We start from the raw sequence: 26,405 nt of genomic DNA on the forward strand, positions 1-26,405 counted from the left end.
AATAAAGGGGACTTCTAGAAGCCCCTTTCTGCTCTATAACACACAAGATTTAGTGTCTGCCAACTAAAACTCTGCCCCACAATGTTATTTTTTTCTCTAAGTCCCTGTAAGGATGTTTTAACGAGGCTGCCAAAAACATGCAAAATTGAGAGGTCTGAGAATTTCTACTCTCTTAATTCTAATAGACTTGATATAATTTTAAGAATAGCTAAAATTATTAACAAAATTGCAGAAGTTGAGAGAAGAGTCCTAGAAAATCTAGAAATCTTTTTTGACTGTGAGAATCTAAGAACTGCCTGTAATCACTGGGGAAAGGGTCCTCTTCTGCAGAAGAAAATAAATCGTACTAGAAAAGAGAGCAGAGTGAGTCACCCTCCACTCGTAAGAAGCATGGGCAGCCTCTTGCTCAGGGCGGGCCTAATTGGCAGTCACCCAGCTGTGCCTCGTGTGGAGTTGGTCCCCAAGTATCTGGTGGGGACAGCTGGGCTGTGTCGGGGTAATGGAGACCTGGCAGGTTAGGAAGGAGGCTTGCATGTGACAGGCTGCCTGGTCCAGACTCTGGCATCAGAGGCTGGGGAGGGGAGGAGTTCTGGTTTTAATCCCATTGTACAGACTTATTTCATGAGGTACCCCGCAGAAATCTCTCTAGAATCTGTTTCCTCCATAAACAAGTGAACAAAGCCAGAAATTCTTGAGAAGGACGTGAGACCCAGACCCCATGTTTGTTTCTCTTTGAGGCTCCGGGTTGAGGGGTAGGGCTTTTGTAAAGTCAGCTGGCAACACCCAGCCTAAATCTGTATTTCACCTGTGTTGCTTCTTTTGGAAGTAAACCTGGATGTAACACAATGTTAACTGAAAAATTCAAGGTAAATTATCCCTTGCCATCCTAATGGAAAAGTGTACAGATAACTGACAGCTCCTCTTCAAAAGAAAACAGAGGGATAGAGGCTCACTCACTTCTCAATATAACCTGTGAAAGTTTTTACTCAATACTCTATTCTCCTGACTACCAAAAAGTAAGAAATTTTAATTTTAGCTACAGAGCTTTTAATACAGAGTAAGCACACTATCACATCATTTATGCACTGACATTTTCCAGAAAATTTAAGCGGTCCTTAAGGAAGTTAAAAGAATAGATTCTTTCTGAACATACTTACTCAGTATCTTTCCACTAACTTCTTACCTAACAAAGTAACAAAAGTGAAGAAACTGAACCGTGCCATACATTTTATATATGTGTGTGTATAAATATATATATTCATATATAGGAAGTATATATATATATATATATATATATATATACACACACACACAGATATGAATATATATGTATACAAAAGAAAAAATGGTAAAACTGCATTAACTCATGTGGTGATTTTCTAGGCAATTTCATGAGGTTATTTCTAGTTATTAAGGTAATTTCATCACCTCAACACTAATTTATAACCTTCAAAACATTAAATTTTGGTAGAAAATAAAAATTATTCCCTCTTCTATTCTTTACTGACCATGTCTCCCAAAACTCAGCTATTCCTTTTGCCTTCTTGTTTCTTTTATCAAAGGCTTTTAATGAAAGGGATCTGAGAACTGAAACACCAGGCTTGTAGACGGCCTTTATAATTCAAAAGAAGCTATGATCCCCCTTTACATGATCCCCAAACAGTCCTTGAATACATGTGACATGTATATTTTTTTCCATGTATATGTAAGTATAAGTTGATTTTAATAAATTTCTTCCTGTAAAATGTTCATTTCTTTTTTTTTTTTCCTTTGTGTAAAACACATTAAGTGTATTTTATGGATAAAATAGGGTCTGGGTCTTATTCTTTCTGAACCTACAATACCCAGCACAGTATAATATAAACAGCTTGCTGTCACACATCTATTTATGCAAAAGATCTTAACAGAAAACCCACCTACTCAGAAAGCACACCTTGAAAGGACGGAACAATTTATTTTAAAAGGAAATTTACTTCGTGATAAAAGAAGTCAACCTGTTCCAAGAACTATTAAAGCTCTTAGGAACCACAGAAAGCAGGCTTAGTGTTACACCATCTGCCTTATAGAGAAAAGGGGGGGGGAGCGAAGTTACCTTTTTGTGCAGGGCATGAAATTCGCTGTACCTTTTTTCAACAAAATGTTTTCTTCCATTCATTAGCACTTCTATCTTAAACACCTAAGAAAAAAATAAAAAAGATTAATTCCACCAGTTCCAAACCCTCAATTGTCTGATGTGGTAAGTTTGTGACCATGATATATTTCATCCCTTTAATTACAGTAGCTGATCTCCCAAAACCCAGAAGGCTCAGGAGACCCTGGCCCAACAGCACTGATTAATGAGCCCTGGAGCCAAATGCTCACTAACAAACGGCAGTATCCCCACAAACGTGTCTAAAAACAGTGGCAACTTAAATACCTTAAAATGCTCCTTAACTTTTTAATCAGAGAACACTTCTCTCCTAAAATTACTTCACCAAATGCATATGACGGCATTGAAATACAAGTGCGATGCCACAGCGACAGTCTGGCAAAAATCGCAGGCCCACAGCATTGCGTTATGGGTATTTCAATGCGGGCAGTGCTGTGTCATCTCTAAGACAATAATGCAAACAGTAGTGCCTTTTAGGTTAATTTCTTCCTAACCTGCATATTCATCTCGCCTCAGCTGGCTAATTCTGCTGTTTGCAAAACAGGGAAAATGTAGTAAAGGTTCATTTTCCCTGCGTGATACGAGTGACAGCTTGTGCTCCCACCTCCAGGAGGTTGAAAGGCCAGATGAAAAGGCTCTCTGGGTGCACTAATTAGTAGGCACTAACATGACACTTTCTTGATTCTTAGGTCAGTGGGTCAAGACGGGGAACAAGGGATGAGGAATATTATGAAATGCTCATGAGAACACGATGTTAAAGTGGGTGGGGGAAGGCTGCTTGACAGGAGCTGAAGAGAAGGTGCTCTGTTATTTCCTAGAGTTTGTCTTTGACTCCTGCTTTGCTGAGCGAGAGTTTGTCATCACCAAGATGAAGCGGAATTGTTCCATGACTTAGTAAGCCTGGGTTCCCATTTCAATTGCCCTTCTGAAGAAAACGAAACTAAAGTTGAGGTCATGTGACACTGAAGAGTGTTAAAAGCAGGCTTACTTTAGCCCTAAAAAGAGCTACTTAAAGTTAGAATATGAGATATGAGGTCACACACCTTCATTATGAAAATAGATCTCTATGGCTCTATATTTCTGCCTTATATGTAAATGTGACTTTTTTGGAAAGCCAGAAACTATATCATCAAACATAAAATGTGTTCATATTTTTGCACTCCTTCCAATTAGAAACAAAATCTTCTGTTCCATGACTCAGTTTAAGAAACCTGCTTTTATTAAAGTGGTAAATTTCTATCAATTTAATCAACTGTTTTTTTCCCCCAAGAAATCCCCCTAAAAAATACTTTGGTGAATTAGTGAAAATATTTTCTTCTAAAAACATATGCATATGCTTCAAACTCTCGGATATACGTACATTATTTTTTAGAAAAAAATTTTGTTTACTAGTTCACTAAAGAAAATTATTCTTCTGCAAAGACCATTCAAAGCCAGGAATACAATGAGGAAAGCACCCTGAGAAACACCAACAAAAGAAACACAGCTTCAACTTGGGGGCTTGTTTAATAGCATACAGAGCCCCCTTTTTAGTGTCAGGTCCCAGATTTAAATCAGGACAATGTGGGAGCAATGAAAGTAGTTTCCAACTGCTGAGCTATGTGAAATAAAATGAAGTTACGTTTTGAGTCCAGTTACTTGAGGCTTCATCACAAAAACCATCACTTTAATTGGCACGTCTGCTGAAGAATCCACAGAAGGAGAAGAAAGCTGAAGACTCAGTAAGGTTCAACCTACTAGGTTGCCCCTCAGGTGCCCCCTCCTGAAAGCCACGGATAAGACACATTACACAGCAGCTGTCTCATGGAATGTCATCCCTTCTATCGACCAGACGGCTCCATTACCAAGGTCCACAGTTACTTTTCACAATCGCTAAATTCACTTTGGGTGCGGGGGTGGGGGGAAGTATTATAAATACGCACACGTGCACACATAGGGAAAAGTATGTGATAAATTTTAATTCTAATATTTTTATTATGTTGCCATTTTTAAAATGCACAATATACCTAATACTGTTAAGACTTTTTTCTTTTAAATTCTGGGAAAACACCTTGGAAAGGAAGTTGGTTAATCAGAATTTCCATGACAATATGAATGAAGCAAGAAATGGAGTCAGTTTAATAAATCTTATGTTCCTAAATTCCATACCAGACTTTTTTTTTTTATAGTTTCTGATACGTGTTTTCCCGGCTGCCAGGAAAACTCTCGTCTTTCTTGGCTTTCCTGGCAAGCTCCTAGTACTTGTTATCTACCTCTAAGGTGGGGGCAGCAAAGGATGATATTTGGAAAACACGTAGCACAGTATCTGGCATTCATTCATTTAATTATTTAACAGATATTTACTAAGGGACTACAATGTGCCCAGGAGTTAGTTGTTCTAGGCTCTGAGGATTCAGCAGAGAAGAAAACAGAGAAAAGCCCAGTCTTCGTGTCTTCATGGAGCACACATCCTTTCTAGTGAGGAAGGCCAATCATAAACATATAAACAAATATGGTAAAGTTGAAACACAAAAAGTGCAGTGAAGAATACAGCAGAGGGGCTTCCCTGGTGGCGCAGTGGTTGAGAGTCCGCCTGCCGATGCAGGGGACACGGGTTCGTGCCCCGGTCCGGAAAGATCCCACATGCCGCGGAGCGGCTGGGCCCGTGAGCCATGGCCGCTGAGCCTGCGCGTCCGGAGCCTGTGCTCCGCAACGGGAGAGGCCACAACAGTGAGAGGCCCGCATACCGCAAAAAAAAAAAAAAAAAAAAGAATACAGCAGAGTGATGAGACAGAGCTAGACAAGGGTGCTGTTTTAGACTGTGGTAAGAGGAGGCCTCTCTGAACAGAGGGGCAGTGAGAGGTACAAAATCTAGAGGGACACCAGGAGAACGTGTAATGAGAGTTGAATGTGGCTGCCTCTGGAATTTCAGACCGGGAGTGGGTGGACAAGGGCTATTTGTTTTTATCCTTTTTTTAATTTTTTTTTTTTAATTTAAGGTAGAGCCTAGAGCAGGGTGATATCCACTTCTGGCCAAGAAAGAGTAACAGGGAGCAGTAACCCTCCCACTTGAAACAACTAAAAAACTGGACAAGTACGTGGGGAAAGTGACTCTTAAGACATTGGACATGAGGAAATGAATGACAGTGAGAGATGGGAAACAAGCAGAGTGAGCCCTAAGGTTACCCCAGGCAGAGCCATGAGGCCTCCTGAGTCAAGGACAGGGAGGGGAGAGTGAGGGAAAGCCATAGCAATTCAAGTTCCCGGGGGAGAGTTTTGGAGAGGAGTGAGTTGCACACAAACGGAACTCCTGAGACCTGTCAGAGGTCTCCCTCCAGCATTCAGCTGAATCCTCAGCAGCACGTAAGACTGGGGAAACTACCCAAGGACAAGAAGAGATTAGAGAGAACAGCGCTCAGAGCTTAGACACCTGGGCACAGTGCCTGTTCCCAAAAGCCAGGGTAGAAAACCTCTTAATTCATGAAGTGTTCCTTAGAGAATTCAGAAGGGTCTTGTCTCAGGAGTGGAGCTAAAGTAACGTAGACTAAAAGCTCTTTTAGTCCAGAGCAACAAAGCTTAAAAGCAAGACCTGAAGAGAGCAAATTATTTCTGAGTAACGTAACCACATGCCAGAGCAAAGCTCAAGAATATTTTTAGGAATATAAAAATATTCAGCACCCAACAAGATAAAATGTACAAAGTCTAGCATCTAAGCAAAAAGAAGCAAGAAAATTCAACTCATAATGAAAAGAAAAAACAATCAATAGAAACTAATCCAGAAATGACACAGATGATGAAATTAGTAGACAAAAGCATTAAACTTGTTATAAGAAAATTTCTTATGTTCAAGAACCTAGAAGAGGGCCTCACTGGTGACACAGTGGTTGACAGTCCGCCTGCCAGTGCAGGGGACATGGGTTCAATCCCTGGTCCGGGAGGATCCCACATGCTGCAGAACAACTAAGCCCCGTTCGCTACAACTACTGAGCCTGTGCTCAAGTCACAACTACTGAGCCCACATGCTGCAAGTACTGAAGCCCATATGCCTAGAGCCTGTGCTCTGTAACAAGAGAAGCTACCGCAATGAGAAGCCTGCGCACCACAACGAAGAGGAGCCCCCACTCGCGGCAACTAGAGAAAGCCCGTGTGCAGCAACTAAGACCCGACACAGCCAAAAATAAATAAATAAATAAATTTAAAAAAAAAGAATCTAGAAGAAAGGTTGACTATGTTAACTGGAGATATGGAAGCTATAAAAAAGACTTAGACAACAGGTCTGGGTCCTATTGAGGAGATAAAAAATGTCTGTGATTAAAAAAAAACAAACACTGGATGGGATTAATAGTGGGTGAGACACCACAGAAGAAAAGGTAAGTAAACTTAAAGACCTGGCAAGAGAAACCGTACAAAACAAAATAGAGGAGGAAAAAACTAAAAGGTAAATCAACAGAGCATCTGTGAACTATGGGATGACTTTAAACATCAAAATGCATGTGTAATTGGAGTCCTCACAGTAGAGGTGAGATGGGGGAGAGGGGCTGGGGAGAAAGACAAATATATTTGAAGAAATCTTGACCAAAATTTTCTCGATTTGATAGAAACTATAAACCCACAGATTCAAGAAGACCAACGGACCCAAGCTCAAGAAACATAAAATAAAAAGCAAAAATCCAAGGCAAATCAGAATCAGATTGTTTAAAACCATTCAGAAAGAGAAAAATCTGAGAAAGCGGCCAGAAAACAGAGACAATACATAGAAAAGGAAGAAAAATAAGTTTGAGAGTAAACTTTTCAAATATTTCTATAAATAACCAACCCTATAAGAGTGAGTCAATGCATATATACTTCAGTTATGTAAATATGTTCTATGTAAAGTAGCATGTACAAAATCAATGTACAATTTAATGTCAGTTAAATTTTTTTTTTTTTTTTTTTTTTTTTTTGCTGTACGCAGGCCTCTCACTGCTGTGGCCTCTCCCGTTGCGGAGCACAGGCTCCGGACGCGCAGGCTCAGCGGCCATGGCTCACGGGCCCAGCCGCTCCGCGGCATGTGGGATCCTCCCGACTGGGGCACGAACCCGTGTCCCCTGCATCGGCAGGCGGACTCTCAACCACCGTGCCACCAGGGAAGCCCCAGTTAAATTTTTAATTATTATTTTTAAAGTATTTAGGTAATTTTTCCCAAATGGTAACACCAGTAATAACAACAACAACAATAACAACAAAGACTTTTATAACACTTATATAAAGGCACTGCTCCAAGCTCCTTTACCATGAAAATCACTCATTTAATTGTCACAACAACCCCACATGGGATAGGTACTATTATCTCCATTTTACAGGTGAGGAAACTGAGGCATGGATTAAGTATCTTGCCCATGGTAGCTACTGATACATTTTGAATTCAGCAATTTGGTTCCTGAATCTGCTTCTTAATCACTGCACAATACTGATTCCCAATAAACAGAATCCCTTACATAGTCCTGTTCACTGGGGGAAATGAAACACGTGCAAGTGGGAGAAACGTTCTGGAGTGAGGACAATGCCTTCCATCCAGTCTCCTCCCAAGGTTCTGTCCTCTGGAGGGGCTTTGCAGGAACAGAGCACCCTGGGCACAGGGGTGGTGGCGGTCTTGGCATGAGTTCCTTACCCCTAACTATTTGGAGCTTGTGCTCCTCTCAAGCAAACACTGATCTATATAAAAAGCATACAATTCTATAGAGTAGAAAAATACTTTTTATATTACCTTTTCTTGTCAGGATCTGTACCCATACCACCCCCTCAGTCTCCTTACACTGTGGTTCCAAATCTCAGCTTGTATGGCTTTTGCTAATTAAACTTAAAAGCTTTTGCACCGCAAAGAAAACCATAAACAAGACAAAAAGACAACCCTCAGAATGGGAGAAAATATTTGCAAATGAAACAAGAGACAAAGGATTAGCCTCCAAAATATACAAACAGCTCATGGAGCTCAATATCAAAAAAACAATCCAATTAAAAAATGGGCATAAGACCTAAATAGACATTTCACCAAGGAAGACATACATATGGCCAAGAGGCACATGAAAAGATGCTCAACATTACTAATTATTAGCGAAATGCAAATCAAAACCACAATGAGGTATCACCTCATGCCAGTCAGAATAGCCATCATCAAAAACGCTAGAAACAATAAATGGTGGAAAGGGTGTGGTGAAAAGGGAACCCTCTTGCACTGTTGGTGGGAATGTAAACTGATACAGCCACTATGGAGAACAGTATGGAGGTTCCTTAAAAAACTAAAAATAGAACTACCATATGACCCAGAAATCCTACTACTGGGCATATACCCGGAGAAAACCATAATTCAAAAAGAGACATGCACCACAATGTTCATTGCAGCACTATTTACAATAGCCAGGACATGGAAGCAACCTAAACGTCCATCGACAGATGAATGGATAAAGGAGATGTGGCACATATATACAATGGAATATTACTCAGCCATAAAAAAACAAAATTGAGTTATTTATAGTGAGGTGGATGAACCTAGAGTCTGTCATACAGGATGAAGTAAGTCAGAAAGAGAAAAACAAATACCGTATGCTAACGCATATATATGGAATCTAAAAAAAAAAAGAAACGGTACTGATGAACCTAGTTGCAGGGCAGGAATAAAGAAGCAGGCATAGAGAATGCACTTGAGGACAGGGGGTGGGAGGGTGAAGCTGGGGTGAAGTGGGAATAGCATTGAGATATATACACTACCGAACGTAAAACTTGCCTGGTGGGAAGTAGCAGCATAGCACAGAGAGATCGGCTCAGTATTTTGAGATGACCTAGAGGGGTGGGATAGCGAGGATGGGAGGGAGGCTCAAGAGGGAGGGGATATGGGGACGTGTATGCATATGGCTGATTCGCTTTGTTGTGCAACAGAAACTAACATGGTATTGTGAAGCAATTATACTCCAATAAAGATCTATTAAAAAATAATAATAATATGTGCTTATGCAAAAGAATTTTCAAAAAGTCCAAAGGATATAAACTGAAAAGTATGTTTCTTCCATAAGAGACTTGTATAGGTCCTTGCCAACTTAAGAGGTATCTTAAATATCCTTTCAGAAATTGTCTATACTCATATAAGCTCTGTATGTGTACATGTAATAGAAGTTATTTTATTTTCTTACACAACTAGAGCTATAGTATATAGTTCTACTGCTTTATTTTTTCTACTACTTTTATTTTTTACTTTATTTAATACATATCAGACATCTTCATTAATCAGCACATTTTGACATACCTCATTCTTTACTGGCTACATAGTACTACCATGTACGATTGTTACCATACTTTGTTTAATTCGGACCCTAAGATGGATATTAAGTTACTGTAGTATTTTGCACTGTATACTTTTTAATATGTTTATATATGTTTACTTATATATCAATATATATAAAACATGTTTATATGTCTCTATATATACTTACATTTTATTTACATATATTAATGATTAATGTATCTATATATAGAGAGATATATCTCATCCTTTTTCCTGTACATGTACTTACACACATATATATATAAGATAAATTACCAAAAATTTTGCCAAATTTATCCCCTCAAATGTACTAAGTCCCCCTGCCACCAATAGGATATGGAACGCCTGGCCCATCCTGATCAACACTGGCTATTCGTCACTTTGACAATATGATTAGGAAGTGAGAACTAATTGGGTATATTTTGACCAGTGTTTATAGCGGCATAGGTGTCCATTCCAACTATCTCACATAAAATCACAGAGACCTGATGTACCTGTCTAGGCCTCTGCTCTTGTAGACATCCTTGCCCTCAGATTTTTCCAGAAATTCCCCAGTATAAAGCTAAGGAAGCTTCGTGTAACTAAATAAACATATTAAGGTTTTCATTTAGATTTGTTTAAAAAAACAGAAATTATATTGTTCCTGTGACTAAATTCTAGCCACAGTCCTAAGAACATTAAATCCTTAGGATTCAAACTGAAAAGTAAAATAAATACTACTTTAAAGAGAAGATTTCAATTTGTAAGTATGGTTTTGATTATATGTTAGAGCCAATTTTTTTTTCCTTTTCAGTAACATTTCTGAAAATAAACTGTAAATCAATGATAAAATATTTCATAATTTGGTTTACACCTACTTTTTTCAGGAATGTATCTAAAAAACAAAATAAACTTAAACTAAAGATGGACCCATATTCCAGGTTGAATGATCTCTGTCTTCAGAAGCTCATACCTTACAAAGTTATTTACTTTCAACAAAAGCAAAAAAAAAAAAAAGTTTTTCCTAAATAAAAATGTCTAATAAATAACTTCCAAATACACATGGGGATTCTATATAAAAATAAAGTTTTAGTGACCTTTCATATATATATATTTTTTGTTTGCTTGTTTGTTTGTTTAGTATTTGTTCAGTTAGTGCAAGATGTACCAAATATTAACTCTGGGCTTGAAATCAACATATTCTCCTTCTTGAGTTGGAATAAGCAAGAAAGATAAAATTTAAAAGGCTGTTATTTAGATACTATAAAAAGTTGTATCTCTAAAAGAGTGATCTACTGTGTGTCTACTGAGGGCCAAGCTCTCAAAGGTATTAATTCACATCACACAAAGTTTTTTTTTTTTTTTTTAAATAAGGGAAAGATGATGAGATCCTCTAATCATAAAATTTTATGATATTTGATGACTAAATAAATTTAAGATTCAATAAAACTAGTGTAAAATTTTAATTTGCTCCTACTCAGCCTTAAATCAAACTTCCTCTGTTCTAAGATGCCAAACCGTGAGATATTATTAATTTAATTATACTATTTTCGGTTGTGGAGAAGCTGACAACTTTTTTTTCCATATCTTTGAAAACATCTAAATTTCAGAAATTTTTTAATGTTTTTAAGAGAAAAACATATTGCTTCAAATAAACCACTGCTTAAAGAAGAAGAATAATTCTCTAGATAATTGCCACTAGAGAATAGCTGTGTAAGAGTTGGGCCTGATTAAATTTGTGTGTACATATACATTTTTTAATATGATTCTTCTTTGCAAAGAAAATTCATGATACCAAAAACGACCCAAAATGATTAAAATCACTGATAAAAGAACAAAAATAATAAAAACAAAAACAAAATTACAGCAAGAACAAACATCAAAGACAAAAGAAACCTGTTTCCTAAGCTGGAAAGATCAAAAGGGTTTACCATCTCCCAGGGAAAATAATGTACCTAATACTCTGGATCTTTTAAAATTACAATAATGAAAAAAAAGTGCTGCCAATATACTGATGGAATAAAGTAGGAACAGAGATCAGGATGACCAAACTTTTTCTATGCTTCACTAAATGCCTCCCCGCTCCTCGAAAAGTAGAGCAATGTCTGTAGAATTTTATGAGAATATTATTTTATAATCGTGCAAATTATTATTCACATGTGAAGGCAACAGAAAGTCAATCTCAGTTGTGGGCAAACTCAGAAAACAAATAACCCACCCAGCCTTTCGGAAAAAAATTACTGAAGACATAGCACTGCCAATGGAAAGATTAATCAAAATTAAGCACTCAAAATACAGTAATATAAAAGGCCAGCCATTGTTTTTGTTATCATCAAAGACTCTGATCCAGGGAAGGAGTAAATGAGTACAAAGAAAGACGTTATAAAGTGGCTGCTACTCTAAGAAGCTGAGGACAACTCCAGCAGAAAGCACACAGAGGTTTCACCGCCATTTGGAGCTGGCCTCCTCACAGGCTGCCCTGAGGCTCTCCTCTACAACTGAAAGGCTTGTAGTCGAAGTAGCCTGGTTCATAGAGTGACAAAAGAATCCACAGAAATCCATCGGAAACCTGGTTCCAAATTTTGGCTTCATATGCCTTCAAAGGTTGATGGTGAATGACCTTTAACCTAGAATTCCATATCCAGGCAAATTTTCTACCAGGAAGCCAGGAAAGTGCTCGTTTCAAACATGCAAGAGGGAGAGTATTTTATGTACTAGGTACACATTCAGGAAATTCTCTTTGAAGATTTTTTAAAAATGGAATTCAAAAAAGAAGCCAAGAAACTGTGGACCTAATCTACAGACAATATGGGGGTGTGGGGGGTATACTAAAATGCCAGCTATGCAGCCTAAAAAGTATTCAAATTAGAGTAAGAAGCCAAAGGGTTCCAAGAAGAATGCTTTCAAGAAGAAAATGGGTATGATTAACACCTAATATCATTAAAAAGGTTTTAGTGACAGAATCAAAGCATTCACCTTTCTCTGCCAAGAAAAAAAAAAAGTGCTTAAGAATTCCAAGAAAACCAACTAAACAAAACTGTATACAAGGTACAGTTCCAAATATAAAGCAAAATAAATGTAACATGACCTGGTACAGTTTAGAGGATAAGAGTGTCCATTTGAAGTAACGCTTGAAACATTCTCCACTGAGCAGTACAGGTTTAGTAATTTATACGGCTACATTTCCTTCCTTACAGTTCCAAAAACTTGATTACACAGTGAAAATATAAATATCTGTACACACACATATATAATTATAATACTGGGAACATTTGGGAACATTAATTATTGAACTCAGCTTTTAAAATCAATCTATACAACACAGAAGACAATTATTTTTACAGAACAGACTGTAAATTTTTTTTGTCAGTATAAAAAATAATGGCATAACGAGCAGAAAATAGGAGATGAATGGGGGAGGAACTGGGTGTAAAGGAATTAAATGGGGTCCAAATCTTTTCATCTTACATAATTGGCAGTCAAAGGACACTGCTTAAAAATTGGTGGATGAAGAAAGTGGTTCAAATTACAGAGTAACAAATATAAAGTTATAATTTCAATGATGAAATTAAAATCATATACATAGTGAAAATGGAGTGGAGGGGAGTGAAATACAGGAGTGGAGTGAATTCAATTCATATTTCTAACTGGAGGGACATAAGAGATTTTCTAAGACACCAAGAAATAGAGATTCAGATATATTACTTAGAGTAACAGTGCTTAAAACAAATAAGCAACTTTTCAACTAACTTCTGGTTCTGGAAGGTACTAGACATTTAATTTTTCCTTTTACATGTTTATGCTGAAATTTTTTCCATGTATATGAAGTACTTTTAAATAGCCTAAAAATGACATAACCTCTGCTAAAAATTTTTGTTTCAAAATCTCTCTGGTTATAAAGGAAATATTTTGTTGAGTTTATTGATATTTATAGAATTACAGGTTTTCAGTCTAAACCCTACTACTGACTAATTTTAGCTCCCCAACTGATTACTTGATTATGAAAAGTCTTCATTTTTCTTTTCCTCCTCAGCTATATCTATGACACAAAACCAATCAATCAATTCAGGGTGAGGGAAACAATGCACTCAAATACATCAGGTCATACATGTTGATTTGTTACCATAGTTTTTCATTAGTTTCAATACCATTGTTAGTCAAAATCTTTGACTTAGATTTTCTATAAAGTGTGAATGCTGCTAGTTCTTTGCTTACCTGAATTGTTATGGCAATAAATCACATACTATGTTAAACAAGCATTCTGGAAGATAGATGCTCTATGAGCTTTATTATTCTATTTTATGACCTGCTTTGAAAGAAGGAAAATAGATAAGTTTTATCTGTACTACTTACTAACTTGGGCAAATCTCTAAGTATCTTTGAGCCACAGTATCTTCATTAATAAAATAAGAATGATAAAATGATGTCTACTGTATTAGTTTGTCAGATAATAAATGTCTTGGTGCTTTGTAAGATGCTCTGACATGGAATGAAGAATTGATAACTATGAAGTGGTTGACAAAGATGCCAGCAGGAAGAACAGAAGGGCTTCCATGGGCATTTGAGGACAGCCTTCCTGACAGGCTGCTTAAGGAATGGATTTGTGGTTGAAATAGCTTTCATACAGAGGAGCAAAAAAAATCCTTCATTCTTCTCTCAAACTACTTAGTTATAGACTTCATCTCCTTATCACAAGCTCTTGGCTTCTGCAAAGAGGAGCAACGCCTCACCTCCCTCCCAAATCCTCCAGAACCAGCCCCAACACATCAATTCAATCTTATTTCCCACAGCTCTCCTGCAGGAGCCAATCAGCCAAGTCCTTCCTATATTTTCCCCACTCTAGGCACTGGGGGCTTCTGTTCACGCAGGAGCCTCCCTCTGCCAAGGAGTCCTCCTATCCTCCCTTCAGCAGTCAAGTGAAATTCTGCCTCCATCCCAGAGCCTTCTGGAACGTCAGGCATCACTGTTTTCCATACCTTCCCCTTAAACAGATCATCTAAGTGGCACAATCGTATTATTTAAAATACAGTCACACTCTCTAATTTTGAACAAATGTATTCCTCTTGACTATGTCATATAAATATGTATTATGTGCGCCAATGGAATTTTTTTAGGGGACAATAATCATCAAGAAGAACATATAAGATGTTTTCAGAAAGCATCTGTAATATAATACTAATTGAAAGAGCAGTATAAAATACTTTATGCATACTATGCTGTTGCCTATATAAAATACACATAAAAGATAACAAAGGAAATAGGTCAAAACGATGTCTGAGTGGTAGAATTACAAATTATTATAATTTTCTCTATAATCTATAGTTTTCACCAGAGCATATATCATTCTTGTAATTAGGAGAAAGTTTAATCAAATTTCTGCCTTCTAAAGTTGCACTGGAGTAAATCTAATAAATGATAATTATTCGTTTTTAATACAACCATCAAGTTCTTATGAAATTCATTTTTGTATTTCCATATATATTCATTGAGCATCTGCTATGTGCCAAGCACTCTGCTATGCTGTATACAACAGCAGCAGCAGCTACCATTTTTGAGTGCTTACTATGGACCATGCAGTGCTCAAAGCACTTCATTTATTAACTGATTTAGTCCACACAAGATCCTATAATGTAGGTACTGTTATTATCCCCACTCCATATGTGAGGAAGCCAAGTCAGAGTGAGTTACGTAACTTCAAGGCACAGAGCTAGGAGCTGATTCATAAACCCAGATAGTCTGGTTCCAAACTCCACAATCTTAAGCCCTAGAATTCTATCACTAGAAACAACGGTGAGCAGACTCATAGTCCTAGCCTTTATATTATTATAAAGGAAAAGTATAAAAAGGTATCTGAGCTATACTCAATATGAAACGCTTACTTTAAAAACAGATGAGTGCATAAGAGGACAGGATTTGCTCTCAGGGATCAGGAGAGCTTTCTCTCAGGAGCTGTTTCTGAATAGATCTACAGTAAAAGTAGGCAAAAAGGAGGCGCAAGCATTATAGGCAGCACATGTGCAAATGTCCTGAAGCAGAAGGTAAGAGGATGGAAGAAGCTGAGTGCAGTACAGCCAGCTTGTAAGAAGAGCATCTCTGCAAGAGGCTGGAGAGGAAAGAAAAGGCTAGCTTCATCAACTGCTCAACAAGGATTAATTCTAGGACGTGCCAGGCTCAGTTCTAGTCACTGCAGATAAAACAGTGAACAATACAAACAGAGATCCCTAACAAAGCGTACTTATATTTTAATAGAAGGATGACAAAGACAATCACACAAATAAATGCACACTAGCTGATGATAAGTGCTATGGAGAAAAATAAATCAGAGTTAATAAGGACAGAGAGGGGCTGGATGAGCGTGTGTATGACTAGTACATGGGCTGGTCAGGGAAGTTCTTACTGATAAAGGTGTATTTGAGCAGAGACCTTGTATTAGTTTTCTATTACTGCTGTAACAAACACAACACCCATTCATTATCTCACAGTCCCATAGGTCAGAAGTCCAGTGCACTTGACTGGTTTCTCCACTTCAAGTCTCACTGGGCTAATATCAAGGTATTGGCATGGCTGGGTTCCTTTTGGTGGTTCACTGGGAGAAAACCAGTTTCTGTCTCCTTGTGGTTGTAGGACTGTGGTCCCCATTTTCTTGCTGGCTATCAGCTAAGAGCAAAATTTCCAGCTTCTAGAAAGCACCTGTATTCCTCAGCTCATGGTCTCCTTTCTCAATCTTCAAAGCCAGCAACAGAAGATCAAGACTTTCTTATGTCACATTTCTGTGATCTACTTTTCTACTTCCTCTTCCACTTTTAAGTGGAAGACTCATGGGACTATATTGGCCCCACCCAGATAATCTAAATTGTCTCTGTGATCTCAGGGTCCTTAACCTTCATCACATCCATTAAGTCCCTTTTGCATGTAAGGAAACATATTCACAGGTTCTGGGCATTAGGGTGTAAACATTTTGGGAGGCCCATCCTTCTCTTTACCACAGACCTGAAGGAAGTGAGAATATCTGGTTGTGGGAGCAGGGTGGTCCGGGCAGGTGGAAGATTAAATGCTTGATATGTTTATATGCCTAGAGTGATGAGGAGGGAGAAGAGTTAGAGGGAAGGTCTGAGCGGTGGTGGGGAGAGGTGAGTGGAAGTAGAAACAACAGGACAGGCTGATAACTGGATGTGGAGTTTCTTTAAAAAAAAAAAAAAAGAAAGAAAAAAAAGGAGGAATCAAATATAATGGTGAGGTTTGGGGCCTGAGCAACCAGAAGGATGGTGGTGTCAGTAACTGAGCTGGGAAGACAGTCTTTGGGGGCAAACAGGAGCCCTGCACTGGCCGCGTTAAGGCTGAGATGCGTGTTAGATAGACATTAAGTGGAGATGTTCAGTAAGACTGAATTAACACGTCTGGGGCTCAGGGAGAGGTCTTGGCCAGAGATATAAATTTGGGAATCAACAAAGTGTGAATGTGATCTAAAATCAGAAGACTGGATCTGATCACCTAGGAAGAGAAGTTTACTTTGAGGTCTTGAGATCCTATTAGGGCTTATGGTTTTCCATTCTAGCATGAGAAACCTTTGCTACTTTTTAAAAGTCTCCCCCTTCCAAATTAAACTTCTCTAGCTCCTCCAGCTGTCCTTCAGAAGACCTGGTCTTCAGGTCTTGCACTACTGACCACCTTCCAGTTAAAACATAGTTCGTCACTGATCCCCCTAAACTGTAGAATCCAGGACTTGAGGGAATCTATAGCCATTTCCCAATTAGTGAATGGATTGTATCTCCCAAATCCACAGTTGAGGTAGTTTAAAACTCAGCACAGATTTTCTCATAGAATCAGTATAAAAGATAGATTTCAACTCATAAAAAACCCTGTTTAGCCCATAATATGCATAAATTACAATAATTATATTTTTATTTCACCCAGCAGCTTTGCAGTATAACACAGTGGCTAAGAGTTCTGGCTCTTGAATCAAACTGCCCGGGTTTGAATCCTGTGTCTTCTATTGCTCTCCTCTGGGCTCGGCTAACACTCCATGATTTGGGGCAAGTTATTTAAGCTTTACAAACCTGTTTCCCCAGCTATAACATGAAGTTTACAATGGTACCTTTCCAATAGGTTTGTTGTCAGGATTAAATGTGATTATCAGTGTCAATAATTTACCACATTGTCTGGCATTTAGCAAGAATTCAAACAAGAATGTTATCTATTAATATCGTTATTAACATCTAGTCATTGTTACAACTGTTTCTTTATCAGCATGGGGGAGGGAGACTTGGTGGATAGAGAGGGAAAGAGATGATTCCTCAGGAGTGCGACCTACTCACCACACCCATCCATCTCTACAAGGGAGAAGGTACTTTTCTCCCCATCCCAGAGCTAGTTGAGCCTGCAATGCACACACGTGGTAGCCTCTGCACTCACCTTTGTCAGCGCCTACTCAGAACCCTGCATTCCTGATGAGGCCTGACCACTAAGACTTAGAGGAACCCTGTCTTCCCTCCATCTTAGTTTAAGATTCCATATCTTCGACCCGTATTCTTCTGACGGTTTTTGGAAGCCATATCTCACTGTTGGATCACAGGGCCCTGGAGGTCAAATAAAACCCCAGGTCTTTCCCAAGAGTTCTGGAACAAGTGATTGTGAGAACTGAGGTCAGGCTAACAAATGACCTGTTAAATAGGATCATGTCCATTTCAACCCATCATACAAGGATGTTGTAACTTTTCTGAAAATTGATGCTGTCATCGAAATCAGGAGCCAGTGTTTTTGCCAAGACTTGTGTTATCTGCGAATCTGCAGTCCTTCTTTCATCCAGGCCCGAGAGTTCTCTCTACAACCTCCCAGCTGGTCTCCCTGCTCCACTCCTGTCCTGTAACAATCTGCGTTTCACAGCAGCCACAGCGGCCCTTTTCAGGCATCAGGTCATGTGACTCCCCTGCTGAACTCCTTCTGATGGATTTCCATCACTCCTGGAACAAAATTCCAGTCCCTGCTCCAGCCCACAAGGCCCTATACCAGCCAGCTTCAGAGCCCCCTTCTTTTCTTCAGCTCCGAACACACCCCTCTTACTTACCCTGGTCTATCCGCACCAGCCTCCTTACTGACCATCAAATGTATCAAGCACTTGCCCAACTCTACGTTTTCTTGGTTTTCATTTTTGTTTTTGTCGTAGTTAAAAATAGTTTAATGGGATTTTATTATATTTTAAAACATTGTTCTGGGAAGGCCAACTCTAAGTTTTGCAGTGCTTTTTTTTCTACCTAGAAAGCTTTCCCCTCATTTTGTTCAACTGCTGTTCCAGGTCACCTTCTCAGAGAGGTATTATCTAGGCACTCCATCTAAAACAGTGCCTCTAGCCCCCCACCCTTCTCTACCCTCAGACCTGGCTTATTTTTCTTCTTTGCATTTACCATGGTCTGGCATTAACACACACACACACACACACACACACACACACACACACACACACAAAATTGGCTGGCTGGTCAGCTTGTTGGTTTACTGTCTGTTCCCCCACTAAGTTAAAAGCTCCATAAGGACAGGAACCTCATCTGTTTTGTTCACTGTCGTAGCCCCACTGCCTTAAAGAGCACCTGGCAACAAAGCAGGCTGAGTACAGGAAATAAATGAGGAAGGGAAGTGAGCGAGTAATAAAGCGCAGGACAACACACTGGGAAGGACATGTCTACACCTCAGTCCAGCTCAGCAGTCTGATAGTGAAAAGGGTAAGATGAGTTATTTTTCTTAGAACGATCAGTAAGTTAGACACGACAGAGGCAGACAGTGCTGAATAAGACGGATTCTTGTAGAAAGTTTGTTGCAGCTGATCAAAAGAATACTGTTCATGAGGGCCTGAGAGCTATGAAAATAGCTTTGAAATATAGCCCTTTTATTAAAAAGAAACTATCAGTCTTAATAATTAGTACCATTTGGGAGAAGCTACACGATATGGTGGGAAGAATGCCAATCTAGAGTCAGACACCCCCGACACCCAGATCCGGCACTTGCTAGCTGTGATTCCTCACCGATAGCGCTTATCCACTTGGAGCCTTCATTTCCTCATATGGAAAGTGGGGATGAAAATACCTATTTCTTAGGACTGGTGACAGAGTAAACAAATAAGACAAGGTATATAAAGCACTTAGCACCCAGCCTGGCACATGACTGGTGCTCAACACATTCTAGTCTCTTCCCGAATATTACTGGGTTTCTCCCAAATCTAAATGGAATTTGAGGCTATTAACATCCTTCATTTCTCTAACACACCATGAAGTCCTATGATGCGCTACGCTTATTTCTTAAAAAACATAGTCTCACCAAAAAAATCATGAAATTCAAAAGTTAAAGTATTCCCTCTATACAGATATACATACATATACACATAAATATATATATGCAGATAGATAAACAGAAATAGGTAGGTAATTACTTTTTTGACCCAAAAAGGTGCAAAGGTAAGCTTGGGTGGTGGAGAATTACTGGTCATCCATGACGAGTCAGGCTCCTTTCTACAGGCATCAAGGAGATGAGATTCAAGATCCTCCTGTGTTCTCTCAATATTGAACTTACGGTACTCACTGGACCCCACAGAGGAAGGTTACTTGGGCACAGGCAGTTTGCAATATGCCTGCCAGTTTCAAAGCTCTGCTGCTCAGCCCTGAAACATGGGCAGAGAGCAGGTGGAGAGGATCAAACTCTATGCCCTAAAAAAATGCAGACCATTTTATAGGCTCTACAATCAAGGATCCTGAAGAGGCACCCTGTTGTTCCTGCTGAGGAGAAAGAAGTGGTTCTATTCTACAAACAGCTGTTAGAGGGCACACATCCACAGTTTTAAAATGCCCACCTACGCAAAGAAAGGAAGCTCTTAAAGATTGTAGAGTTCTCAACCTTCTTTCAAAACTCCATATTTTAATTCTTCCTAAAAAAACAAAATAGCATTTATCAAGTATTTTACTCTCCCAATATATGTTTGGTTTAAAACTGTTACACTGTAAAAAAAGATGATGATGATGACATTTCTTTACTAGCACATAGTAAGTGCTAATTCCTATGTGCTATGTGCTAATTCCCATTCAAGGTGTCTGATATCTATCAGTGAAGTAAAGTGTCAAAGAGCATTGCCCTCATGAAATTTACATTCTAGCGGGGGAGACAGATAACAATAGATATATTTAAAAAATAAGTAGGGGCTTCCCTGGTGGCGCAGTGGCTGACAGTCCGCCTGCCAATGCAGGGGACGCGAGTTCGTGCCCCGGTCCGGGAGGATCCCACGTGCTGCGGAGTGGCTGGGCCCGTGAGCCATGGCCGCTGAGCCTGCGCGTCCGGAGCCCGTGCCCCGCAACGGGAGAGAGGCCACAACAGTGAGAGGCCCGCGTACTGCAAAAATAAAATAAATAAAATAAAATAAAAATAAGTAAATTATACGGTATGTTTTAGAAAGTGATTACCTGGTATGAGGGGAAAAACAGAGCCAAGTAAAAGGAACTGGGAGTGCTGGGGGGAAAGTTGTAATTTTAAATAGAATGGTCAGAGTGGGCAGCACTGAGAAGATGGCATATGCAGATGATAAAGTTGCATCACAGAACTTAACTTAGTAAGAGCTTTTATTTATCATCCTAAATTTAAATTAACCTATTACTCAACCATAAAAAAAAGAATGAAATAATGCCATTTGTAGCAACATGGATGGACTTAGAGATTATCATACCAAGTGAAGTTAAGTCAGCCAAAGAGAGACAAATATGTTATCACTTATATGTGGAATCAAAAAAAAAAAAGAAAGATACAAATGAACTTATCTACAAAACAGAAAAAGGCTCACAGACATAGAAAACAAACTTATGGTTATCAAAGGGGAAAGGGGGTAGAGGAATAAATTAGGGGGTTGGGATTAATATATATACACTACTATATATAAAATAATCAACAAGGACCTACTGTACAGCACAAGGAACTATATTCAGTGTCTTGTACTAACCTATAATGGAAAAGAATCTAAAAAGAATATATATATATACATAACTGAATCACTGTGCTGATACCTGAAACTAACAAAACACTGTAAATCAACTATACTTAAATTAAAAAAACATTTACGTTAACCTACTTTTAAAAATGCAGATACATGATTGTTTAAAACCTAAGTTTACCTAATGAAAAATTTACAACTAAATTTCTGGGTTTAACCAAGTACCAACTTTTCTAAATCTATATAACACACACCAGTGCCAAAGACTCTCAGAGCGAAGTCTGGAATCTAAAGAGGCCAGGCCTCAGCATGTATCACTGTCATTCTTCAAGTAGAATCAGCATTTCTAGCCCATATATTAGGAACTGCTGAAGAGGAAAAAAAAAAAAAAAGGACATTCCAAGAGTTTCTTGTATTGATTTCTTTTTTCCCAAACAAAGAGATTCTCCTAGTAACAAGATACGTCATAATCACTTAATTTGCCTGACTCCTTTAAAGAAAGAACAATGGATTCAAGAAAAGGTGTTGACTTGTAAAAACATAATCATTTTGCAAGATTCTGTTGTTTGTATGGGTCACTTTCCCTTAGTGATATAGGTGGCCTCTACAGAGAATCGGAAAATGCATTAAGGCTAATTCCCGTCATTCCCAAGAGCCTGAGCTAAATCTAAAGCAGCCAAAATGTGAAAACTCTAAAACTGCTCCTGAGGGCAGGAAGGAGAAAGCTTCTTCTCTAAGCCTTATCTCTAGATTTAATGTGCTGGACACTCACAATTAAATTACCTTCATCAACTGGACATGATCATTTTCTTCTTTCTCTCCACAGTGTTTCTGCACAAGCAGAGCCAGTGCAACCGTGAACCTCGTGCCAGGCATTCCCCTTCAGGGCACAACACACCGATTTGAAGGGAACTCTACTGAAGTCCTTTCCCAGACCAAAAAAAAAAATGGTTCGCAAGATAGGGAACTAACACCTCCAGCCACCACTGGTTCATTCCTTTTCCAAACATTTGCTCTGTGAGTGTTTGAGCACTCTACTCCTCACCATGGCTTTGCCAAGTCCATCCTAAATTTTACAAACTAAAATGTACAAGATCAGTGTAATATGGACCCATGAAAGCATTTCCAGACAGAAGAGCTGCTTGGCCCTCAAAGATAAATAGTATATCCAATTTAAACATAGTTGAGAGTAGAAGAGTTATATTCATTATGCAACTTTTCATGGGATATATGGCAAAAGTAAATTAATCTGCAAAGATACATATGAAGAATAGACATAGAACAAAAAATGTATAATTATTTCTCAACTAATATGTGCACATAAATGGATATGAATTATTTGTTCAACACAGTGGCACCAAACTGAAATTGAAATATGACTTTTAAAAGTGAAAAAGTATTTTCATAATAATAAAAATGTAAATGACCTAATATTTAGTAGAAAAATGATTAATAAATCATAGCACATAATGTCCCAGAAGATGTATTAACATGAGATGGTTAATCTTGTTAAAATTTTTAAAAATAAGAGCAGGCTATAGAGAGTGCATTTTCATGTTTAAGGAAATATATTATCATAAGAGTGTACGTATATGTGTATGTACCAAAAAAGCTGGAAGAAAAAAAAACACACCAAAATGTTTTGAAGGGATGGAGAATGTTTTTTCTTCTTTTCACTTGTCAAGATTTTTTTCTCCAATTTTTTTCTGCACTGAAGATTTATACCTCAAACCGTTTTCTGAAGTTTTGAGTGAAAATATTCTCTAATGAGAAAAATAAGCTGTGAATCAGATATCCTGGGTTCCAGGTCCCTCTTTGACACTTAGCCATACAGACAGAAAAATCACTTCTCAGCATTATGCCTGTTCATCATCTATAACATGCAGGGGTTGACCAGATGCTTTCTAACATCTTACTATTTTACTTATGTATATCATACAATTGCGTATTGCTTTGTCACATATATTTCTCTCCACATCCACTCGAAGGCAGAGACTGTGCCATATGCATATATTCTTGCGCTTTGTTTTACACACTGATCAGGGCAAACAAATGTTAACTCATTCACAACTAATGGTGCATGCTAACCCCTACTGTTAAAAAATCACTACCTTCAGGGTCAGATTCTATTTAGTTAGTTGTCTTACACTCTCTCTCCCTTACCAAATAGCAAATTCAGTTCTCAAGGCAGACAACCCTGCTCTTTACTCTACCCACTCTCCCCTACTCTTCTACCCTGTGTGTAATTTCCTTTTTTAAATTAATTAATTAATTATTTTAGTTATTTATTTATTTGTTGCTTTGGGTCTTCGTTGTGGTGCACGGGCTTCTCATTGTGGTGGCTTCTCTTGTTTAAGAGCATGGGCTCTAGACGCGCGGGCTTCAGTAGTTGTGGCATGAGAGCTCTGTAGTTGTGGCTCACGGGCTCTAGAGTGCAGGCTCAGTAGTTGTGGCGCACGGGCTTAGTTGCTCTGTGGCATGTGGGATCTTCCCAGACCAGGGTTCAAACCCGTGGGAGTCCCCTACATTGGCAGGCGGATTCTTAATCCACTGCACCACCAGAGAAGTCCCTGTGTGTAATTTCTGGCTGTGAAATCAGAGGGCTTTATTAAATGTAAGCCCCAGGTTCATCTGGGGCGGACAGTGTCTTTCAAAAAGACTGGACTACATGCCCTCTGCTCACTTCTCATGTCTTCTCATCCCACCTCTTCTTTTTCTTTTACAAAATGCTCACCCCTCTTTCTCCCTCAGCCTGCAACTGAGTGCAGCAGAACCTGTGTAGAACTATTTACCTGAGCTCTCTAGTTTCTAGATGTTTCCCCTTGCCTTGGAGGGGAACATACAACATCCCACTGTCAGAGGTTGTGAGCAAACACTTGCACTCACTCTCAGGAAGGGACGGACGAGGCCAATAGTTCGCTGTTAAAAAGATTCAGCTAGGATATCCATGATAAAGTGACACATAAAATCAGGTCCTTCTGAAGGCATTTTTCTAAAGTTGTTATAATCTTGGGCCTCCACAGTATGAGAAGGTTCATTGGGTCCCAATGTGTGTGAAGTTTGTAGCCAGTCTGGTGCCAGTGGGGAGCTAGTCCATCAGCCGGCTACCCGGCTGGCCCCTCTCCTGCTACTGGGCAAAAAGCACACTGTCCATTTGACAGGTGAAGAAGAGGTACCAGTTTTGTTTTGCTTTTTTAGTTAACATCATTAGATCTCATTTTAATTATTTTCCTAATATCTGAACCACCTGAGTTAATCTACTGTTGGGATCTCTTTAATATGCTTTCTGAAATAAATATAACTAAAATGACTAATTTTTCTGGCCACAAAGTCAAAACACCACACCAAACCCCACAGAAGCAAGTCAAAACAAGCCCTCCACTATTTTCCTGTTCAGGTTTTCTTCTGTGTGCAAGATATGACCTCCAACTGAGTTTTGTGCTTTTTTTAATTCAAAGATATTCCTACTTCATTAACACAATTCTTCATTTTTTACTTCTTTGTTAGTACCAAGGAGAAATTCCTGGCTTTAAAAGATTCACATGACTTACATCAAAATCAGACCTGGACTCTCTCCTCTCAACATCCAATTTACATGAAATCTCTTAGAGTTTCTCTGCTTCCATAAAATGTGGGTGCCACTGCGCATCAGGCCCAGGTTTGCCTCTTTGCACAAACAGTCCAAAATAGTTTTCCTGATCTGTTTCAACTTGAAGTGTTGTCAATATATGGATTGTCTTGCTTTCTAATTCAGTGAAAAATCTAGTTTTCCATTAGTCTCTGCCTTTCTAATTTTCCATACAGCTTTACTAAATGTAATTATTAAAGGCAGATTCAAGAAAGCAATTACTGAGCTACCGGTTTGTACTTCTGAAGTCTTAATAAGTGGCAAAAAGCTGTGATTGCACTAAGAGTATAAAATAAATTTTTCTATGGATTAGATATATACACACCCTTGAATCTGTATATGGAGAGACATATTTAAAACAGTATATAAAGCATGCTCTCTTAAAACACAAGTTTTAACCTGCATTGAAATTTTATTCAAAGGCAGTGATCTATGCTGGAAAGAGTAGGAAAGGACATTTCAGAAAGACTACATTCTGATCTTTCTCCAGGACTCTGTGACTTTGGTACACCACTTAACTCCCCTGGATCTCCTTTGTCCCACCATCTGTAAATATGTGAGAATGTTAAACTAGACGGCTACTAAGTGCTCTCTCAGCTCTAAAGTTCTAAGAACTATTTATTAAATTCTTCATCTCTGCTAGGCTCAGTATTACACACACACAGAGCTTCCAAAGCTTTAAATTTAGTAAAGAAGGACAATATAATTAATATTAATAATATAAAGCAATATGTAAAAGTGTTATTCCAGTGATATACACCAAATTAATTTTCCAAAGTGTCCTAAGGAATAAGCTTCACATGCGAATGGAGGATACAGCTTCTTTGACAGTCATCCAAACTATATAATCTGGCTTTCTATCTATAGGCAAACAGTGGAACATTCATTATTCGGTCACTTAACACTGGCCTTGGGCAAACAACAAACTCTGAATGGAGTCACTGTCCCCAAACCAAAACGCCTCTGAAACGTTTAGTAGTCATGTAGCGATCACTGAGCATACTTATTTCAGTACGGTGATATTATTTATTAACTCACGAGAGGCAGAAGGAGCAGGTTACTATCACTGTTTTACACACGAGAAGACTGCAAATGAGAAAAGTAAATGACTTTTAAAGTCTCATAGCTAATCAGCAGTCTGTTTTCCAGAATATGATCATGGGCAACCTTTCCACAAAATTAATTAGTGAATAGGCCATAGGAGCCCTGTCCCTGTGACTTTTTCACTCCCCAGAAAAATCTTCATTTCTCTTAATGATGTCCCTTGGTTTGTCAGCACCATTCAAAATGGTGCCTGCAATTTACCATAAGCTACAGCAACAGCTCTAATTCTACCTTATATGAATTTAGCTGGTATGTGAAGAACTTACCTTCATGACTTCTAGAAATCTGTGCTAATGGATTTTGGACA

General features: G+C 38.6%; 1 protein-coding gene across 2 annotated transcripts in view; it reads right to left on the bottom strand.

Moving 5' to 3' along the window:
- Positions 1–26,405, bottom strand: part of SNX24 (sorting nexin 24) — a 162,834-nt gene that overhangs the window by 75,090 nt on the left and 61,339 nt on the right. Inside the window, exon 2 of one of the 2 annotated variants that reach the window (XM_004267427.3) lies at positions 2,093–2,176. The exons of the other annotated variant lie outside the window; for it this stretch is intronic. Within the exon in view, the coding sequence (XP_004267475.1) occupies positions 2,093–2,176 (84 nt within the window). The remainder of the gene's footprint in view (positions 1–2,092; positions 2,177–26,405) is intronic. 2 annotated transcript variants of the gene reach the window in all.

Source organism: Orcinus orca, chromosome 3 (assembly GCF_937001465.1).
Source record: "Orcinus orca chromosome 3, mOrcOrc1.1, whole genome shotgun sequence".
Taxonomy (NCBI): domain Eukaryota; kingdom Metazoa; phylum Chordata; class Mammalia; order Artiodactyla; family Delphinidae; genus Orcinus; species Orcinus orca.